The 22,633-nt window shown below is 45.6% G+C and overlaps 1 protein-coding gene across 1 annotated transcript in view; it reads left to right on the top strand.

The window, feature by feature from the left end:
- The window catches only part of LOC138304104 (arf-GAP with SH3 domain, ANK repeat and PH domain-containing protein 1-like), a 1,221,419-nt gene that overhangs the window by 1,024,624 nt on the left and 174,162 nt on the right, over positions 1 to 22,633 (top strand). The window contains exon 25 of the mRNA XM_069243851.1: positions 3,870 to 3,930. Coding sequence (XP_069099952.1) covers positions 3,870 to 3,930 — 61 coding nt within the window. The remainder of the gene's footprint in view (positions 1 to 3,869; positions 3,931 to 22,633) is intronic.

The raw sequence follows: 22,633 nt of genomic DNA, 5'->3' as shown, positions 1-22,633 counted from the left end.
CTCTTTAATCCATTTACAGCTACTCCCTGCCCTTTCAGCTCACTCTTACAGCTTTCTCCAAGTGTGACGCTTTTTCATTGTTCTCTTCCTCTGTCTTTTCCATATGTGTCTTTTGCTTCCAGTAAATGCTTGAGGCAGAAAAATAAGTGTCAGCCCTCTAAAATAAGTGACAGTGCTCCCCACTGGAAACCACCAGCTCAAATTAAGCACTGTTTCCGGGGGTAATACAAAAGAGGCAGTTTAATCAGGTTTTATCTGCTTCTAGACTTTAAGAAGTTTCCTTTTGTTTAATTAATTATGCATCTCATCTTCAACAACTATACGTGGGTTGAGCCTTTAATTGTGAATTGTTATCTTGTCACCTTGTTACCACCCAAGAGTGTCTCTCACAAGGTAGAGGAAACGTGCCTCTACCCTGTATTTTACGTTCTAGCACCAGATCACGTTCTTTAATGTCCTATTCCCTGGAGTGTCGAGTTCGACTCATCCTTGTGTTGTTCTCTGACCTCCTTTGTTGGTCAGCACCCATGTCTATGGATGTTTGGGTCCAGGTCCTTTCATGGGGTACCACGTCCAGTTCCGCTCGCCCAAACATTCTGTCTGCTGGGGATTATGGAGTGGTCCTGTGTGTAGTAAGCCTGTAGGCTCCCGAGAATTACTGAATCACAATTTCTTGCAGATTACAGTTGCTAAGGCAGTATGAAAATTCCTGTTGCCAATGTGATGGTGTGGATAGCAGCAGCCAGTAACTAGACACCCAAACCCATGCTTCAGAGGTAACTGCGAGGTGTCCTTGCCCAACCTTGCTCTGCACTTTAATGAAACCCTGACGCTGCACCCATAGTCAGGATGTGGGCGTGTGTGTGCCTAATACATCATCATGTGACACACTACAGTACCTACTGTTTTATTCATAAGTTCTTAAAGTTAGCTCTGTACTCACTTACTCTCTTGCCCGGTGGAGGAGATGGTATAGGGGAGATGTGATCAATCAATCAAAAAAAATTGTAGAGCGCGCTACTCACCCGTGAGGGTCTCAAGGCGCTGGGGAGGGGAAACAAGGGGGGGGGGCAGGGAGGGTCACTGATCGAACAACCATGTCTTGAGGTTCTTTCTGAAGACCAGTAGGTCTTTGGTTTTGCGAAGGTCGGTGGGGAGGGAGTTCCAGGTTTTGGGGGCGAGGTAGGAGAAAGACCTGCCTCCTGTGGTGGTGCGTTGGATGCGGTGGACTGTGGCTAGGGCGAGGTCGACTGATCGGAGGTTGCGTGTGGGAGTGTGGAAGTTTACTCTTTCATTGAGGTAGGCTGGGCCGGTGTTGTGGAGGGATTTGTGTGCATGGATGAGGATCTTGAATGTGATTCTCTTGTCTATGGGGAGCCAGTGAAGGTATTTGAGGTGTGGTCAGATTCGTTTGTGGCGGGGAGGCCCAGGACGAGGCGTGCGGCTGTGTTCTGGTTTCTCTGAAGTTTGCGTTTGAGTTTGAGTGTGGTGCCGGCATAGAGGGCGTTACCGTAGTCCAGTCTGCTGCTGATGAGTGCGTGGGTGACTGTCTTTCTGGTTTCTGGGGGAATCCATTTGAAGGATTTTTTTTTAGAGTGCAGGGTGTGTGGAAGCAGGAGGAGGTTAGAGCATTGATTTGCTGTGTCATGGAGAGGGAGGGGTCGAGGATGATGCTGAGGTTGCATGGGTGGGTTGCGGGGGTGGGTGCGGGACCTAGGGCGGTGGGCCACCAGGAGTCGTCCCATGTGGTTTAGTTGGGCCCGAAGATGATGATCTCGGTTTTGTTTGAGTTGAGCTTGAGGTGGTTAGTGGTCATTCAGTTGGCCGTGTCGAGGAGAGCGGCGTGTAGTTTGGTTTTGGTGGTGGTGGGGTTGCGGGTGAGGGAGAGGATGAGTTGAGTGTCATCTGCATAGGAGAGGATAGTGATTCTGTGTGCTCGGAGGATTTTGGCTAGGGGGATCATGTAGATGTTGAAGAGTGTGGGGCTGAGGGAGGACCCTTGGGGGACTCCGCAGGTGATCTTGGTAGTGTTGGAGTGGAAGGGCGGAAGGTGGACTCTCTGGGTCCGGTCGGTGAGGAAGGAGGTGAGCCAGTCTAAGGCTTTGTGGTGAATACCTATGTTGTGGAGGCGTGTGCGGAGTGTGCGGTGGCAGACGGTGTCAAAGGCTGCAGAGAGGTCTAGGAGGATGAGTGCGACGGTCTCGCCTTTGTCGACTTTGGTCCTGATATCATCAGTGCATGCGATGAGGGCGGTTTCTGTGCTGTGGTTCTTGCGGAACACAGATTGTGAGGGGTCAAGAGTGTTGTTTGCTTCGAGGAAGTGGGATAGGCGGGTGTTGTCTAATTTCTCTGCAACCTTGGCAAGGAAAGGGATGAGGGAGATGGAGAGCTTTTGGAGAGCGGTGATTTCCGCGTGCTTCCAGTGGTCTGGGTAGGTGGCGGAGTCGAATGAGGAGTTGATTATGTTGTAGAGTATGGGGGCGATGGTAGGGCTAGCTTTGTTGTAGATGCGTTGTGGACAGGGGTCGGAGGGGGAACCGGAGTGGATGGAGTTCATGGTTTTTTCGGTTTCTTCGTGTGTGGTGGGGGTCCATGTGGAGAGAGTGGTGGGGGGGTCCTGAGTGGGGGTTGGGTTGGGTGAGTGAGGGGTATGTGTGGTGGGTGTGGGTGGTATGAAGCTGTTGTGGATGTCCAGGATTTTGTGGAGGAAGTGGTTGGAAAGGGCGTCACATAGGGGCTGTGTGTGTGTAGGGTCTATGTTGCTGGCTTTGGGTTTGGCAAGTTCATTGATGATGGTGAAGACTTCTTTGCTGTTTTGAGAGTTGTTGTCAAGGCGTGTCTTGTAGTGATCTCTTTTGGCAGTGCGTATGAGTTGGTGATGGGTGCGAATGGTGGTTTTGAGGGTGGAGAAGTTGGTTGTGGAAGGTTCTAGTCTCCATATTTTCTCAGTTTGGTGGCATTTGCGCTTGGAGTCTTTGAGTTCAGAGGTGAACCATGGGGCGTTCTTGATGTTGCGAGTGGGGATGTGTTTTCTGAGGGGGGCTAGTGTGTCTGCGCAGGTAGTGATCCATTTGGAGAAGTTGTGTGCTCCTGTGTTGGGGTCGTTGGTGTTGGGGGGTGGATTATGGGCCAGTTGGGAGTTTAGTTGTTCTGTGGGGATCTTGTCCCACATGCGGTAGGGTGTGGTGTGTTGATGGTAGTGTGTGGGGGGTTTGGTGAAGGAGAAGTGGAGGCAGCGATGGTCAGTCCAGAGGAGTTCAGTGGTGTGGGTGTAGGCTATCTCCTATTTCTGTACGTTGGTCTGCTAGCTGGGTTTTGCTGTAGTTTGTTTGAAGGTAGTGTGTGTCAAGTGATCAAGAACCTTAGGGCAGACTTTATGACTTGAATCCTGGGCCGTAAGGCAAAAGGTGTTGCTCAATGCTAATCCAAATATGCCCTTCTACTTTGATTGTCCTCTTTACATTCTTTCCTATTTTGTCACCCACAATTTTGAATTGTTGTCTTCATTTACATCATAGATGGTTCTCTGGCACAACAAAAAATGAATTTTTTTCAGGCATCATGTAATGTGTTGTTTTTAGTAACAACACAATTTAGTTATGGTGACTGTAAGGTTGTAATGTGTTCTTATGGTCATAATCCATCACAAATGTTCAGATACTGATAATAATCTTCCCTGGAAGAATTTCCTCATAAATACTACTTCCACCTCTACTCTGCTGACCAGCCTGTGTCACTTTCCTACCTCTGAAATAAGAGCGCTACTAACATTAGTTGTTCTTGCTTAAATTATCATGTGAAAATGTTGAGATCTATATTTCTATGACAATTTTTAAATAACATTTGATGGTTTCTGCTTCACTTCACAGAGTATGGTTCATGCTCCCCCTCAAAATTCCTTTATACTGAAGCTTCTCAACGAAGACCAAGGTACTTATTTCTATGTTCACTGTTTTTACATTTTTGCATACTTCTCATTTCAGAATGCAGAAGAAAGACAGAATTCAAAATTATTTTCTTGTCACACTTAAAATACATATTCAGCCTAAATTGTCAAAACAATCAAGCAGTCAAACTATCAGTTTCCATTAGGAAAATAATTTCAATAGTTCCCTTAAAAAGTGGAAATATCTTTACCTCACAAGCATTGTCGGTAGCCTGTTCTAAGTAAACCGAGAGACGGAGCAAAAGAACGTGTTGGGATGAAAATGAATAAATATGAATCAGAAATAAAAATGCTAATTTGCAATAAAGAATTTAATGTGACTTTTAAGCTTTCAAGGTGACCTTCAAAACATGTTTTGCGTGGAGTAACTGGAGTAAAATTAAGATACACCACACCAACATACCAGACACTCTCGCTACAAATATAATCAACCACTCCTTGCCTCAACCCTCCGGACGCCTAGGCTCTTACGACCTCTTTATTATCTCTTATTTGCATAACCATGGAACCAAGGCCATAGTTGCTCACATCAGTTACTATAAAAGTGTGGCACATCACGTCAAAGTGCTAGAAACACTAAGCATTACACATCTTATCATCTTTAGCCTTCAAAAGTCATCTTCACATCTCTGACACTATACGTAAATCACACCCATCTCAAACAATTTCTGCATCTCCCATCGTTTGTTTGCGAAGTGAAGTGTGCTATAATCGTCTCATGGTACTCTGGTATCATGGTCATTTTGTGCAAAGGTGCCTTTTGCTGGCAGAAATGGGACATGTATTTGATAGCCTAAATTACTTTTTCCTTTGGTTTCATCCTTCACAGTCAATGTGTTGGCCTAGATAATCCACACCACTAATGCCCAATTTGCACTTTACATCTCTATGGTAGGACCGCCCTCCTGCCAGGTGTCCAAAACGTCCACCGACATCTAATAATGCTCCTCAGTGCCCTTCCGCTAAACTAAAATGTACTTGTGAGAGTTATTGGGTTTCCCTACAAGCCAGTGAACTCTCTGGAACACTACTGACACAGATGCTAAATCCAAGGACATGCAACAATATCTATATGCCTCTTCTGGGTAGATAAAATAGGTAATCCTCTTAGAACTCTAAGAACTCTTAGAACTCACCTCAAGTGCAATTGGATGGAATTCTGAGTAGAAATCTAGTGTTGCGACTCTATTCTAAAATTCTTGTCGTAGCCTGATGGGCAAGTTGGGAGTGGTTCAACTGGGGAAGTACGAGGGCGTAATATCAGGTCAGGTTCCTCTTTGATCATGCACTACTAATCCTAGAATGTGATACGAGTAGACATCGCCCACAGATCCCGCTGTGGAGACTCTGACCGGAGTCATTGGGGGACTCTGAGTTTCAGGTAGACATGCATCAGGCCATATAGGGCTATTTTGAAGTGAATTGGAACACCATGGAGACCCATGGTACCGAATGGACATCTGTAAGTTATTGATCCGGAGGGATTGCCTCGGAAAGATATATGGCATGTGAGGAGTGACTAAAGACAGAGACTCCATAGAGAAGGTGACCAGTCAGGCCACACATTGGTCTGGCTATTGCGAGGGGAGAGAACTCCCTCTGTGATACTCTCCCTGATGAAAGCAGACAGACCAGTGGTGATGGGCCAAGCTGCAATTAACTGGGTGAGGAGAGATTACCTGGTGGAGGTCTACAAGGCACCCATTGGATATAGGCCACTGGACACAGTAGAGTTCTTGAGGGACAGTGACATCCCCCACCTGTCTGCAGGAGACAGAGAGGACTTAGAGGGAGATATTCAGCTAGATTAACTAAGAGTGGTCTTCCGAGATATGGCCAGAGGGAAGTCTACCAGATGTACTCAGCTGACCTCCTCCCCAAACTCCTGAAAACACTGCAGGAGGCATTATCAATAGGAGTCCTGCCAGACTACATGAGGGAGGCTCTCATAATTATGTTGTTGAAGCCTGGCAGGGACCCAGATGATCCAGGTTCATATAGACCTCTATTTATGCTCATTGTGGATGTCAAGTTATTGACGTAGCCCCTGGCCATGCAGCTACAACAGGTGGTCTCTCTGTTAGTACACAATGATCAGTGTGGTTTCATGCCAGGCAGGGGCACACACATGAACCTCAGGAGGATCTTGCATGTTATGCATGCCACCAAAAGCTCAGGGGTGGAGGCTGCGTTAGTAGCTTCAGACATAGAAAAAGCCTTCGGCACTCTATTGTGGACCTACCTCTGGGTGGTGCGCAGACGAATGGGGTTCAGTCCACAGTACATGGCATGGGTTCACTTGCTGTACACAGCACACAGGGCTCGAGTGCATTTGGGGAAAGTGGTTTCAGAGGGCTTTGACATTGGGAGGGGTACCCACAAGGGCTGCTCACTGCCACCCCTCCTTTTTGCCCTAACCATGGAGCCTCTGGCAAGTTACCTGCGGGAAAAGCTCATGGACAAGTGGATAAGGGTGGGAGATGCCACACACATTGTGTCTATGTATGCTGACAACATTCTCCTTTCTGTGACTCATCCAAACCGCACAGTCCCCTGCCTTTTATAACTCATGTTGAATTTCAGACAGGTATCAGGTCTCCAGGTTAACCAACATAGAACAATGTTGTTTCCTATGGATGCCTTGGCCTCCTGCCTGGTGACTGACCTCTCAGAGTTGGGTCTCCCCTGGGAGTCAAGCCATTTTCCATACCTGGGCATTCAGGTGATGCATGATGACCACGTGCAGTACGACCTGAACATAGGCTGCACGTTGAGAGATTTTACCTCTTCTGTGGATTCTTGGAAGACCCTACTACTGTGTTTCACGAGATGAGTTACGATGGGCACATAGTTCTATTACCGAGATCCCTACATGTGATGCAGAATTCCTTTCACATGCTTTTACCAACATTGTTCTGGATGGGCTCCTGGTGTCTCAGTCCTGGGCAGATAAGTGCAGCAGAGTAAAGGTGGAGACCCTGAAATTGGACCAAGAGCATTGAGCTCTGGAACCACAAGACCTCCAGCTGTATTACGTTGATGGGCTACTTCAATACGCAGCACCGTGGTGAGAGGACAAATCCAATTGGTGACAAAGGCTGCCGGCTGGCTGAGCACCTTTAACCGATCTCCCAAAGCTCCTGATGTGGGTGAGGGTGCAGGGTCTCAGAGGACACACCATCTATAGTGACACAGGAAACTTCACCCTGGGAGAGGGCAGTGAAATAGGTAAAAAAATGTGCACTACACACAAAGATGCTTCCACTCTAATGGCTCAAGCGTCTTTTATGCCTGATAGACACCATGAATGTAACGCCCTGGATTGAGGGAAACTGCTAAACCATGGGAGACTTATATCTAAATGGCACATTTATTACCCTGGCAGAGGTGGGTGATTTATTTGGAGTTGTCCCAGGACAATTTTTACAGTATGCGGCCATATCTCGAACAGTCCATGATATATGGAGCAGATATCCGGATGAACTGGAGGAGTACCAGGCGTTGCGAGTGATTCTGGACCCAGGATCACAAAGGGGCCCTGTTTCCAGAATTTATGCGGCCCTAAAGGGGGACTGGCTAGCCAGTATAGATAAGTCTTGTCTTACTTGGGAAAGGGACATAGATACCCCATAACCGATGGGGAATGGTGGAGGGCAGGGGCACAGGAACAAGAGACAGCAAGTAATGCTAGGTTTAAGCTCACGCAATTCTACTACCTTTACAGGACTTATCTGACTTCTTAGCACCTCAGACTGATTTACCCTCGCACATGGTTGATTAAGTGCAATGCGGGGTGTCCCAGGCCAGCTTTACCCATGTTACAAGGGACTGCAAAATGCTGCAGTTGTACTGGACAATGGTCATGACCTCAGTTGCCCTGTTAACAGGGGTCTGATTAGATCTGGCAATCAAGCACGGTCTTCTATGCCTCCTTCCCTAGGGAAGGTCCAAAGATTGGATACAAATTTGCTCTCCTAGCCCTGTAACTTGCCAGACATTGGATAGCTACCTCTGGCCCACAATAAATGGCAGAAAGATTTCTTGAAATAGGCAATTGCGGAGGGAGTGGGACTCCGTAGAGTACATATGGATGACCCCCCCAACCAAAATGTGACTGAGGCTGATGGTTGCATATGGGTGACCCATACCCCTTTGTGGTGGGTGTATGCCTGATGGAGATACTGTGTGTTGTAGTAGAAGGGGAGTGTGGGGATATGCTGTGCTGACTGAAGGCCTTGCATTGGCGCAGGTGATACTGGACATTTTGGTTTTCCTGTATAGGTTTGCTCCTCCTGGTTAGGATTCCCCTCCTTGGCTGACTGATATATTCCGTTTGGTCATCCTGTTTTAACAGACCTACCGTTCCTGTCCCCCCACAGTTCTGTGATTACACCTTTTGAAAACAGAGCGTGCTCTAATTATCATTGTACACGGACTTTGGAGTTGCTGAATGTCATCATCCTATGTTTTGTCATTTTGCCTAGCTGTGGTAATATTGGAATGGGAAGGGAAGACATTGCTGCTTCTCAACATATCATCCCACCGGGCCTCCAATCATAGATGCTTCAAAAGCAGGGGAGCTCCTGAGACAGGGTTCCTCCGGACTTTTACAGTCGTAGGGGAAGACTTTAACCTCGCCGATGATACACAGGGTTAGTAAGAGATCTGAAAAGGAAGCAACAGCGGGGAAGTTGGAGTGAATCCTCATGGTGGCGGGACTAACAGACAAATGGGGAACCCTACATGAGCAAGAGAGGGATATTCCTTCTATTCATACAGACACCACATGTCCTCCAGGCTTGACTAAGTCCTGACACCCACAGAAACTCTGAGTAGGTTTGCAAAGGCAAGTCCCCGTTGCAGATGACTGTGAGCACTGCCAGGCAGAGAAAGCCCAGTGAGTGGAGGTTGACTACATGGCGGCTGGCTAATAAAAAGGTAGTGAAGGCTTTAGACAGGGCCACTGAACTCTTCTTCTGGGGAAAACGAGGGTAGAGTATCTAGTGCTGGCACAATGTGGGAAGCATATAAGCATCACTTAGAGGATTGATCATAACAGAAGTGGGCTATAGGAAAACTTGTCATAGACGTTTGGTTGAACTGGAGCAGAATATAGAGATCAGGTTACCCTACCCACAGAATCTCTTAAACAGAGTATGGAATGCAAACACAACGGTACCAGAAAGGGATGCACCATGAGATTAAAACAGCTTTTATGGCTAAGCAGAAGCAACTACACAAAGCCAGTGACAAAGCTGGCAAGCTGCTGGCATGGATCGGTAGCAGGGAAAGAGTGTCTATACACATAAGGGAGATCCAGTTAGCAAACAGACACACCATAAGAGGTAGTAGACACTTGCAGAAGCTTTTGGGCAGAGTGAATCTTTGGAGTCTAACCTTACTGACTCTGAGATTACTGTGGCAGTTTCTCAGCTGCAAAAAAGGAAAGCCCCCGGCCCCAGTGGACTGCATGCAGAGCTTTTTCGCAAGTTGGCTAGGCGAGTGGCGTAAACCACTGTTACTGATGTACTGAGATGCCCTAAGTATAGGGACTCTGCCTCCAGATCTACGTGCAGTGACCATTGTCCTTTTACCTAAGGCTGAATGACCCATCCATCGGTGCAGTTCCTACAGGACGATATCCCTGCTGAACGCTGCCATTAAGAGCCTTACAAAAGTGCTGTCCAATAGGTTGTGTATAGTGATTTCGGACCTAGTATAAGCTCATCAGATGGGCTTTATGCCTTATCGCTCGACTGAATTGAACTTACAATGCCTTCACAATAATATGACAGCCAGGCACGCGGAGGAGGTCCCCTGGGCAATCATATCACTCGACACAAATAAAGCGTTTGGTTTGGTGGAATGGCCATTCTTGTTTCTACTCCTCGAAAGAATAGGACTTTGGGCCACATCATATTAGCTGGATCAAATTACTGTACGTTGGACCCTCTGCCAGGATAAAGGTCAACAGCCGCCTCCCGGAGGAATTCCCCATTGGCAAGGCATGTGTTGGGACTGCCCACTCTCACCAATGTTATTCACTCTGGCAGTGGAACCTCTGAGAGTGCTAAAGAAAGCATTTCATTGTATTCTGACGACATTGACAACATACTTCTTTAAGTTACCTGAAGGGAAGACTCCCTGACCCACATCCGAGAAATATTCCAGATCTTTGGGGAACTTTTGGGATTTGCGATAAATTGGGAAAAAACGCTCCTCTCCCCAATGGGGGGGATGGACACAAAGTAACCCACTACCGCTGCCCCTGTGGGTGGAACTTCAAGAGTTTAAATATATAGGCATCTGGATAAAAACAGACGTAGACTCCTTTGTACAAGTAAATCTTAACCCCTTGCTCCAGAGACTAGAGAAAGACGTTAAGCACTGGTCAATGCTGCCGTTGCCCTTATTAGGCAGAGTGGCTATGCTTAAAATGAAAGCACTCCCTAAGCTACTATATATTTTATAGAACACTCCATACACGCTAATGAGAACCTTTTTCTCCTGGATAGACTCCTGTTTGAGGACTTTGCTATGATTTGGGGAACAGCCTCAGGTGATGCTGAAGACCCTCCAATGCTCTAAGTTTGATGGTGGCATAATGCTCCCCATTATCCGGAAATGCTATGAAGCAGCGCAAGTTGGCACAGTAAATGACTGGGTATATGTAGAGACAGATGACCCGGCACTCAGGGTAGGCAGATGGAGCATGGGCGATCAAACCTGCAGGCATGTTTTTAATGGATTTTAAACTACACTGAGTAACCCAATAGAAATGCAACGGATCTGGGTATAATTATTTTATAAAACAACATAGATCCAATTGGAAAAACCCTCAATGTCTAATCCAATTCACACAGCATGAATACAAAAACCACAAATACAAAAACATAACAATTTATATTCATTACTCCATAAAACATTATTCAATAATTTATGAAATATGAAATACAGTTCCTACCATATCAAAAATCAGAAAAAGAAATCTAGTGTTGTTGAAAACATTGTTGCCCTGTTCAAGGTTCACTAAAGGAATTATTGAAGCTAGGGGTAGGCCAATATCCATGGGATCCTAGGCAAGATAACAGCAGTATTAAACAAAGGATATGTAAGGTTTATGTGGATACTAAGCTCAAAATTGAAAGGAAGGGATCCATTTTTAATGTTGCACCTATCAAACTTCAAGACTAATGACAAACCCTGCCTCTATTAAAAACAGCTAAAGATGTGCAGAAAATCAACAGTATTACCTCAACTTTTTAAAAAGGAATAAAGTACACCTTGCCATACATTATAAAGATATTGCAAGTCACCCGGGAGTTCCATAACCATATAGGCGATTGAGGCCAAAGGCAGAGTTCCTTTATAAATTTATTATGGAGCTCTAAGGTCACTTGAAATATCCCTATTATGTACGCTGGAGGTACGTTATCCCATGTAATAAATGGTCATCACCTTTCCCACTTAAAGCCTTGGTGCAAAGCTCTTTCATATGAAAGAGCGAGCATGTTTGCAAACATTAAGAATAAAAATAAAACATCTAGTGCAAAATTAAATACATCAAAATCCTGCTAGATGTTTGTTGCAAACGATATTGGAAACACTTCAAGACAAGTCAGATTTTTTTTTTTTTTAAATTGCAGTAGCTTTAAAATGTAGAAACATGCATAACGATTCTAGCTTTTCTCTATCTATCTAAAGGGTGACAAAATAAACATGTTCTCTCTGTTTGTCATTGTCAACTAGAAAAATAGAGTAGAAGAAAGGAAAGCAGCATTCAGTTTTCATTGCTAAACAGCTGCTTCAATTATGCTTTGGGACCTGACCTCCCTTTTACCTCGGGTACTAGCTTAGGCACCCGGCAATGTGATATCAGAACTCCCCTGCCCGAAAGGCATTGTATGGTAGAAGACTAGTGGTAGAGACAGCAATTTAAGGGAACGTGACTAACCTGGCTATAATGTCAGACGAGCACTGAAAGCAGTTCTGGACCTTCTCTGCCATCATCCAGCATCTGGCTTGAAGCACATCACTTAATTCACGAGTTGTCCTTGAGGGGTCTCAGAGGAGCGTCTGGGCTGAGTTGGGCCAAATCAGGAGTTGGAGACAGCTAATTTCCCCCGATCCCAGGCAGCCTTGTGATGCTTCAGCACCCGGGCCTTCTGCCAAGTGGCACAGCCTATTAGAGGAGCCTGTGCTTCCTACCACGGTGGGCCCATGACTCAGGAGGAAGTTTCTTTCTGGGCCTGCTTTGGGAGCCGCCTTCTGGTGCCACATTGAGCGAGGAGTGCAAAGGCGGGTTACCGCCTTGCTGAGATCATCAGCCCGCACTGCAGCCCAGGCTGGACAAGGTGGATTGGATGAGCGGGAACGCTGGGGCCACCAAAGGGGAGAAGTGACTGAGGCACCTACGCTTGCGGTTGCTGCCTCAGCATCCAGAATTGTTGTCTGTGCTGGGCTCCTCATTCTTCAGCTAGTCCTGTTGGATCCCCTGTGGCAAGCAGGCTGATTCTACACACCATTCCCTGGCACCGAGACCGGGGACCATCTCCACAGGCCATGAGAGTGCCCCCACCAAGGACCAAGACTTGTTAACTTTCTGATACATGGACCTCCCCCATGGTGTTCCACGGTGAGTGGGTCGGAGTCTTATTCCAGGGTCTAAACCTTGGACATTATGGTGCCCTCCGCCTGAACTAGTCTACCAGGGCTATATACCAATGGGCAACAAATACACTTGCTGCACAGGTGCCTGTGGGTGAGGGCCCCCCTCACTTCAGTGAGAATTGCACACTTGTCCTGTGACCCCATGGCCTTTCTCCAAAAAGCTGCCCTTGGCTGCTTGTTCTACCTCTTTCCATAGGGGGTAACCAGGCCGAGTGGAGGCCATAATCAATGGCCTATTTAGACCGTTGTTTTCATGCTGCATCTCCCCGCCTACCTACAACATGAAATGGGGAAGGGGAAGGGACGTACCACACATGCGTAAACTAAAAAGGATAAATTTACCACTGCCCCCACAGGAGGAGCCGGGCACCATGGTGTTTTTCCCTTGCGTCAGTGCTCAACAAAACCTACAGACTTGAGTGCCATATTGCAGGCCATCTAAGCATCTTGTGTTGCAGTTGAAAATAAGATTGGGGAAGTTAGGGTTGATGTATCACTACTTCATCAGGGTCTACTGAACATTGCTCTCAGAGTTACAAAATGGAGGAAAGAAGCTCAACTGCAGAAAATGGCATCACCCCACTTAACAACGAAGTGACAAAGTTGTTATCCCTCACCACCACCCTTAGAGATGAACATAAGATGCCGAAAATAGGTAGAGGCAAAATAGCCTTCACTTCATTGGATTCTCAGAGAGCGCTGGATTGCCAAACCCAGTGAACTTCTTGCACACTTGGCTGCTGTCTTGGCTACCAGAGAGCACCCTTTTCAGTGGTTCATGGTCTAAAGGCATATACATCGCTGGCCCCACGTCCTCCACTTGGAGCACCCTCACACCTGCTGATTGCCCGGGTTCTCAATTATTGCAATGGGAACACTATCCTCTGAGAGGCCTGCACAGCTGGATTGTGAACATTCTAGTTATCCCTATTTATGATATTCCCAAGCTATACCCACGAGAGAGAAAAGCAAAGGAGATCCTTTGACAAGATAAAGCAGAAGCTCAAGGCCCTTAACCTCCAATACATGCTCATCTTCCCTGCAAAACTCAGAGTGATCCATGAAAGCCATTTCCATTTCTTTGAAACTCTGTAGGCAGCATGGAAATGGACGGCTCTAAGAGCCATCCTGATGGTGCTCTGGAACAAACCTTGGAGCGTCCCCTGAGTCACAGACTTCCTTGCAACCCCTGGCTGTGAAACCCAAGCAGCAATGACAGACCAGAAAACGTACTTCCCCACAGGCACAGCCGTTATAGGGGACACTTTAATGCCACAATAAACCCTGATATAGACAACACAGGAGCCCCCACAGCATACCATCTGACTAGGGCTAAATAGTTCAAAGGATGGCCAGACTGCTTGCGACTAAGTGATATTTGGAGGACCTAGAACCCCCGGGACAAAGTATACACTCACACATCAGGCCAAACTAATGTCCTGCGTGTCTGCCATGTAGAGATTTCCACAGGAGTATTTCATATCACTCACTCATTGAAGTTCAGTTTGTGAGCCATGTGTGACCCCTCTGGTGGCTTAACTCCAGGTTCTTCTAGGATGACTGTTCCACAGATCTCTGGGCCGTTGAACTGCAGGCCTACTTCATAATTGATACAGGGCCAGTGGACACCATGGGCACGTTCTGGGCTAACAGCAATGCTACTATCCATAAGGTGGCCAAGGGCAACAAATAACGGATGGAAAAGGTCCAACTTGGGGTGTTGACAGCCCTGGAGACCTGCATCAGCACATTGGACTGGCAGCATGCCTGTAACCCTACTGAGGGCATGCAGCATCAGCTGGCACTGGTCAGGTCTACTCTCAAACAGACAATCTTGGAGGAGGCATGCCAATGCTGGAGTGCTTCCACGCAGAGGGTATGAGAGTGGGGACAAATCTAACAAATTACTCTGGCTAGCTACCAGAGTCTCGACTTCTAGAATAATCTCCGAAACCTGGACTCAGATAGTAACAGTATCTGCAGAATACTACTAAATTTTGTACAGGAACTGACCCTGGTCTCTGTGTGAGCAACACCGACCTATTCCCCACTTCAGTGACTATCCCCAACGAAGGGTGCTGACCTCGATGCACCCACCTAGAAATCCACAAAACTATATCTGGGCTGAACTCTGCAAAGATGCCGTGGCCAGATGGATACCCCCTGGATTACTATCACAAATTCCGCAATATCCTATCCCCCCCAACTTCTCAACTCATTTATAGAGGCAGCCCAGAGAGGTCACTGCTCACCAGAGTTAAATGTGGTCACACTAGTGGTCCTCCCAAGGCCGGTCACTTCCCTCTGCACTGTAGCTCAAATAGGTCCAAATCCCTCATTAATATTGAGGTCAACGTCTTCGCAAAATTCATCACCACTAGACTGATACAAGTTACACCCAGCATGGCCCATCTGGACCAATGTGTATTCATATGCAATCAGTGTTCCCGGCATTGTGTTCATCGATTACAGGTTGCACTATCCACTAAATGTCCGAAACTTGTCTCTCCTTGAGTTTTGTGAACCTGATTGGAGCTTCCTAAGGGAAGTTCTGTTACAAATGGGTCTAGGCTCCCTCATGCATGGATATATTGACCTGCTGTAATCATGGCTGCTAGCTTAAGTACTGATTAACAGAGTTTTCTCAGACCTCTTTCCCATCTGCAGGGGGATCTCTCCCTGCTCCTCTTCACCCATGCCGTAGCACCCAAAACTGAATGGTGATATGTGATGCCTAATTATGGGGGAAAAGCACCATAGAGGAAAGAATTGCACTTTATGCCAACAATGTCTTCCTCCTGTTAGTAAACTCACATTATGGAGTCGCAATGTCTTCAACTCCTCAAGCTCTAGGAGGAGGCTTCAGGACTTTTATGTAAACTGGGGCAAATCATTACTGGTTCCAATTCAGGGTGGCAGCATGACTGTACAATGGCAATTGTCCATACATATAAAACACCTAAGCTTTAAATATCAGCTAATCTATATCTTGCTTAACCCCGAGCTGACCTGGAGCCCTAACATGACACTCATATCAGTGATGAAATCGGACCTTCAACTCTGGGCGACTCTACCACTCATTGTATTGCGTCACTTGGGCCTATTTTTAAAATTATGGTTGTACCATGGTACTGATATGTTCTCCAGAACTTCCTGCTGGCGATCCCACACCGGTTGTTTAGGGTCCTCATGTCCATTATACAAGCCTTTCTGTGGGCGTAGCCTGTACTAAATGCTGACTGATGCTTTACAAGGATGATATGGTTATGGTAGACCTTCAATTGTATTGTAGCCCTGCACAGTTCTGGGTGGTCAATGACTGGTTGATTGGGTCAAACTCTCCCTTATTGGGCTCAGTAAAGCATTGTGACTATTGTATAGGGACCCTTTCCCACTGCAGCTTCCCGAAGTGATCCACATTATCTTCCTATTCTGGCAGACGGCACTGAGCTCTGCTTTTGGTCATTGCAGGACGTTTAAGTTCAATACAACCTATCAAAAACCCAGTTCCTAAATATCTGCAACTCAGGTGTGCTCTAGCCATGTACAAAGAATGTCTTGAAAGGCTCGCTGAATATAACCCACTAAAAACCAAGTTGCTTATGAGCAAGTTGGACAGAAGCAGCGTGTCTTGCTCTGAGCAATAAAACTTTTGAATTCTTGACCCCGTGAGGTGAAAATGGGAGAGCTGGATTGGCACCCTGGATGACATGGACTGCTGGCTCATTGGCATTGCCCCTCACGAAATCACGATATCCTCCCAGCTGAGACTAATTCAATTGAATAACCTTCATGGCACCAACCTTAGTCCTCTGAAGCTATGGCATGTAGGAAAACGATACAGTCCGATTTACTCCTGCTTCTCCAATGTGGATGCAGATTTTTCCCACATGACATGGCTATGCGCCCCAATTGCTAACTGCTTCTAATGGATACCTAATTCCCTGACTCAGTTCCTGGGAGTCTTCAAAGTAAAACACATTTACCTTACATACAGCAGGGAAAGATATTCTATGAGAGATAAATGGTCTATGTCAGCAACTAAAACATGAAAATCATTTAGAGAAAAGACTGGCAAAAGAGGATATTCTATGAGAGATAAATGGTCTATGTCAGCAACTAAAACATGAAAATCATTTAGAGAAAAGACTGGCAAAAGAAGAAAAACATGCCTACCAAAATGTGTTAATCTATGTAGCATGCTCTCACGTTACGTAGGATAACAATTCCCAAAGCCAATTAAATGAAAAAAATGTTTTGTGTTGAAGGGGATCAAGGAAAGTGATTGTAAGTATTATTAATACAAAACTTTGAAGCAAAAAACTTACAAACCCATCTCAGTAGAATTGAGTGCATATGCTGCGTTTTTGTGTGTCAGTCTCAGAACTCGAGCAAGCACGTGGGACTTGATACAGCAGTGTCCAGTGCTTGAAATGGAAAAATAGAAGTGCAGGTACTCTGTACCAGAGTACCTGCTTGTTTCTCAGAAGTGCCGGTACTCTCCCATTAAAAGTATTGCGTTTTTCTTGAGATATGCCGGTACTCTCCCTCTCAAAATAAAAAAGTGCCGGTACTCAGTACCGGAGAGTACCGGCCCATTTAAAGCACTGGCAGTGTCAGAATGAGAGTTCGAGCTAGGAATAGTAGCACACCTCCACTATCTGAACTTAGACACGAAGGTTTGGTCAGAGTTGCTGCTGATAAGCACACACATCATCATAATAAAGATTGGGGTGATCAAATGCACATGCACCAGAAAGAAAGAGCTTTAAAAAATAATTACTTCATTTTACAAAAAGCTAAGTAGTTCGAGATGAGACATTTTATTTTAGAAGAAGTCAAGAAAGAGAATTGGCTGAAGCAGTCTATTCATGTGGTATATTTCCACAGCTTAGAGTCGATCTATCCATCGCCCATTGTGAAGTATTAAGTTATTATACTAGAACAACACTCTTCTGTCCTATAGATACTGATTGATTTACAATTTTATATCTTCTGTAAAATGATTATGCATTAGATTGTGTTATACCAGAGGAGCACTGGGAATGGCACAGCAGAACCTGCTCTGGCGTTGTAGAGTACATGCTCTAATTTGACTAAACAAACCGACAGCAGAACTCTTAGTAACTTTTTCAGAACTCCCAGTATATAGATGTTCTTTCTGGATCTAGACTGAAAAATGTCTGGGGAGATGAGATAGTCAGAGGATTTGGTATCCATTGCCAAATCTAGGATCTTGGTCAGAGGACCCATAATATAGAAAAGTTTATCCTGGTAAGATTTCTGGGAATGATCAATAGTCATTTCAGGGTTTTTAATGAACTTTGTTAGGAACTTTGCCATTTTGACATCACTCTGTAAGGTGTTTACCACTTTGCCATCCAGAGTAGCGTGGGCCATTGATTCCTAATTTTGCAGAACACACCGGGCTCACAAGGGAAGACTTGATAACGGGAACACTCATCAAACAGGAGGTTCTCCAGCATCCACAAAGCACCGTGTGTAGAAGAGTAGGCATGAACATTGTCAAAATAGTGTGGGACACTGCACAGCTGCTCCACGCACAATGTGTCAGAAGAGCCAGACTCTGTTTCTGTTCACGGAGCCTGCTCCACCGCTATTGGGTGGAGGGCTGCACTGTGCCTTGACTGACAGAAATGAATCAGAGATCCCTTGCATACTACCAAAAATGCCAGTACTTGAGTTGAAAAAAGAGAAAAGAAATAGGCAATGGAAGATGTTGTGACGCAACCCTGCAGTTCACAGTGTGCCACACCCGTAGCCTGGCCCACCCTGCCGCTTGGACAACATAGTTGCACCATCTAACAAATACTGAACTGAAATCCTTCTTCCTACGCAGTCGAATAGGTAAGTTCACCTATACATACAACAGAAACATTCAGAAGCCAAAGCACTTATGTGGCTGGTTAAAGAAGGAGACAATGCTGGGATTCCTCATGGGTTTCGGATTCACCTACACAGCACTTGCACTGTGCTTGCTAAATCTCTTGTATTTAAAAAACATAATCTTAAAAGGGGCTAGGAGCCTGCTCATTACTTTGATTGACTTATCATTGGCTGACTCCCACGTGGCTCCTACATCATACTACTTACCATTAGCTGGCTCCCACATGGCTCCTTGCTGATCAGCAACTCCACCTCGCTTCTGTCATCCTGCAGTGGAGCCTGGACCAAGTACTATTTCCAGTGGGCAGTGTCCTTACAGTGGCCACACACTTCTGAAGGCCTATTTGTTAATTACTCCCTCCCCCACACTATCCAGTGTCTTCCCATCCTCCTTCCATGTCAGTTATTTGCCAGCCCTCCGCCTGTATTGCCGTACTTGTCCTTTTCTATCTTTTCTAGCCATACTCTGGTTAAACTAAAAGCTTCTACCAACCTCGCCCACTCCTCCATTGTGTTTGACCCCTGTGCTATTTTGTTTGCATGTTTGTCAACCCCCCATCCAACTCCCTGTGCTATCACCTGACCCCATCACGCTCCGATGTCTGTCCTTAAGCTCCTCCCTGGTGTTGTTTGAAAATATTATTATTATTATTTTTTTAAAGGCTCTGTATCGCTGTCAGCACTAGCTGAGTCAAAGTGCTTTTTTTAATACCCCTCCCCTCTCTGCACATCATCCAAGGATGAGAAGAGAAAACCGCATATAATGTGATTGTGCTGGTTGAACATAGAGCAGTGGTTTTCAAACTTTTTAATACTGTGCGCCCTCAGTAAAAAAATACAAACCATCGGGCCCCCCCTCAGAATCTTTCACAATTATTCTATTAAGATGACAATATTTAAACATATCTAGACTTATTTAAACATTGCAGTCAAGATATGTTACCTTTTTAAAAATGCAATAAATTGTTCTCTGCTTAACACATTGCACATTTATCTGCATAATGCTTCTTTTGAATAAAGTGTGACCCCGCCCCCCCCCCCCGGATCACTTGAGGCCCCCCTGGGGGGGGGGGGGGCACACCCCGGTAGAAGACCCCCGACATAGAGGAATTTAAAGGGTACGGGAAGGGAGAGGAAGGCTCTGCAGACAATAAATGCAGATTGATAATGTTTTTTGCCCTGTCTCTTGTGGCTCTACCTTCTTTTTATGCATAGTCCTTGTGTTTTCCTTTCCTTTTAAAAGGTTTGCAGGGTGCAGCGAGTTTATTGAGAATACCCTGCTGGAGTGTATTTGAATTGAAGAATTTGTATTCACTTCCCTCTCCTTTAACAAGAGATTCTGTATTTGTGCCAGCCCCTCCGGCTTCTCAGACCCAAGGCACAAGAGACAATGTTCACCGTTCATCTGCACCCTTCCTGTTACACTGCAAAGTCAGGGCCACGCACTTTTGACTGAGGGCCCTCTAAATACAGCCGCCCCTCCCGCACCCCCATACATCACTTGGCATTCTTGATTGGCAATTATGGTTTTCAATTGATACATTGTCTCAGCCGGTCTTCAGTTAGAATGCATACCACCCTCTTTTAGTCTCTGGTCTTCAGAGGTTTACCCCTCTGATCTTAATGTAAGTGAAATTGCTTTCTCCACTCCTCATCCAACGACTATTTGCCTATTTCCTTATGCATGCCACTTCATTAAAAGCATTGAATGCATTTCCCTAACCCCAACCCTATAATTTAATCCACTGACACCCTAGCCCTAATAAATAAAACTACCTTAGTGCCTTTTAACTGAACCCTGATGGTACATCTCATATTTTTTAAAAAATCTTTATTAGAGGCCAGTGGTGGTGTTAACATTACACACAGCTTCAGTCCGTGGCGATGTAAGGTCATGGGATGCTATGGTGTTGGATGTGAATCGGCGACTGTGGTTGCTGGACCATGGCTACATGGATGCACTGCTTGCCACCGCTGGAGTGGTCTACTGATGCATGCTAAAAAGTATTGTAAATATGGAACAACTACTAAAGATAATTTATGAATTGTAACTGTGGTGCACTTCAATGTTGATGTGAGCCCGTTAATGGCATGGATTTTGTTACGGACCCACATCATTGAGGATCACCACCGGAGGTAGGTAAGATCTGGGATGGATCTCCTTCACTGGGTGGATGTACAAACCATGCTTTCTTTGTGCATAAACACTATTAAGTCCTGTGTTACACAGGAAATGCCTTCACTTCACGCCTGTTACTTTATGACTAGGTGTTATCATTTTCATAAATTTGAAAAACGGAGTTCTAAAGCAAAAACCAGGTGCAGCGACCACAAATACATCCAAACTGCAAAAGGCATCTAGGCCGTGAGCTGGTTCTGTTCAGCGAAACCCTGCCTGCTGCGACCACCTCCAACATACCTGCAGTTCCTTAAAACCAAAACACCCACAGGCACACGGAATCACACTTGCAAGAATGAGTACAATACCAAGCACGAAGAGGAAAAATACTACTTGATAATAGTTAGACTACGAGTAATACACAGTCATGCATGTCTTCAACCGCCCCACCAGCTACAACGGGAGAGTCAACCAGTTAAGCTCTGGCTGTGGGCATCTGGGGAGATCACAAGTTCATAACCCAGTTTTTCAACCTTCTGATGTTGGTAAATGATTTGTCATAAATCTGTGTAAATGTGACACATACAGCCCTTACAAACTCTACTGTGTAAAAAGAAGTTACTCCCTTCTGAAATCATGAGCTCACTGCTCGATAGGTACGGAAGAGAACCCAGAAGTACTTTCACTGTGACTCATGATTTTAATAATAAACAAAAATATAAAACACTTACCTGGTGCTGCCGGCCACCTCGCGCACCTCTGCTTCTTCGTCCCAGCAGTCAATGGGACAGCTTCAGAGACTCCCTGTGCAATCCCTGCACTGCTCTCATGCCATTACCAAGCATGAGAGCAGCACGGGATTGGCCTGAGCAGGCTGGTTTACCACACGCTCAGGCACAGGGAGTCTGTGCTGTTTCTCCAATCTGGCTGTAAGATACAGCCGGGTTGGAGAAACCTAAGTGCCCATGTCTGTTTGGCCAACCTAAAATGGCCGGCCAAACCGCCATGCGCACTTATTGCACTCCACTCCTCCTCTCCCCTCCCATGGCCCAGCCCCATCCCTCCCTTCACATGCTGGCTCAGCCATCAGCTGAACAGTAAAACAATAATAAAATATTGTTTTATTTTTCAGCTGCTGGCTCTTAGCCAGTGGGGCGATGCTCCCCCACCATTGCGGATGAGCCGCGGCTAGTTAGAAACCAGAACGGAAGGCAAAGCCTAGGGCTCTGCAGGTCCCCTTAGCTCAACCCCAACAGTGGAATCAAACCACCTCAAGTAGAGGAAACTTCAGAGCACCAGTCTTGAGAAAAGCTTTGGAAAACACGCATTGGGAAAGTCAACAGGGTTTGCTTAAGCAACATCTATTGGCTTTATCAATGGGGTTTTTTCTGACATGTTGCACAGCATCTCGCACTATTGTGCAACCCGGCCTAAAGTAAAAAAAATATATAAAAAAATGTGCTGGGATCTGGTTAACACTGGCTGCGTCATAAAGCTTTTTTTTTTCTTTAAGCTATGTTGCACAGCAACAGAAATAAACGAAAGAGAAATGAAAGACTTAGATTCATGGTCCTGACAGAATTATATCTCTTTCTAATTTGTGGACATTATATTAAGCATGTGCATCTTAAATCGAGGTTGTCTATAGTAGACTTCATCTTTGAAAACGAGGTTATCTATAGTAGACTTCATATTTGGAAAGGGGTGATATGAAGTTGATGGGGCTGAATGATTCATTAATGTTAATGCACTATAATAGACGCCTTGAATCATACTAGCTGTAATTGTCCATCGTTAAAAGGAGAAGTGGGAAATATTTATTGCTTACAGAAATATATGACTTGCTTTTATAATATTGATATTTAACGTACCCACTTCAAGCATTTTAGCTAATTTTATGATTATAATGGGATGTAATAATTACATCATCTAACGTGATGTAAACGTTTTATTGTAAGAATTGTAGCACTACAAATTGCAAAGGTGCGGAA

The sequence above is a fragment of the Pleurodeles waltl genome, chromosome 7 (genome assembly GCF_031143425.1).
Source record: "Pleurodeles waltl isolate 20211129_DDA chromosome 7, aPleWal1.hap1.20221129, whole genome shotgun sequence".
NCBI lineage: Eukaryota > Metazoa > Chordata > Amphibia > Caudata > Salamandridae > Pleurodeles > Pleurodeles waltl.
This window is presented reverse-complemented; position numbering and strand designations above follow the sequence as displayed.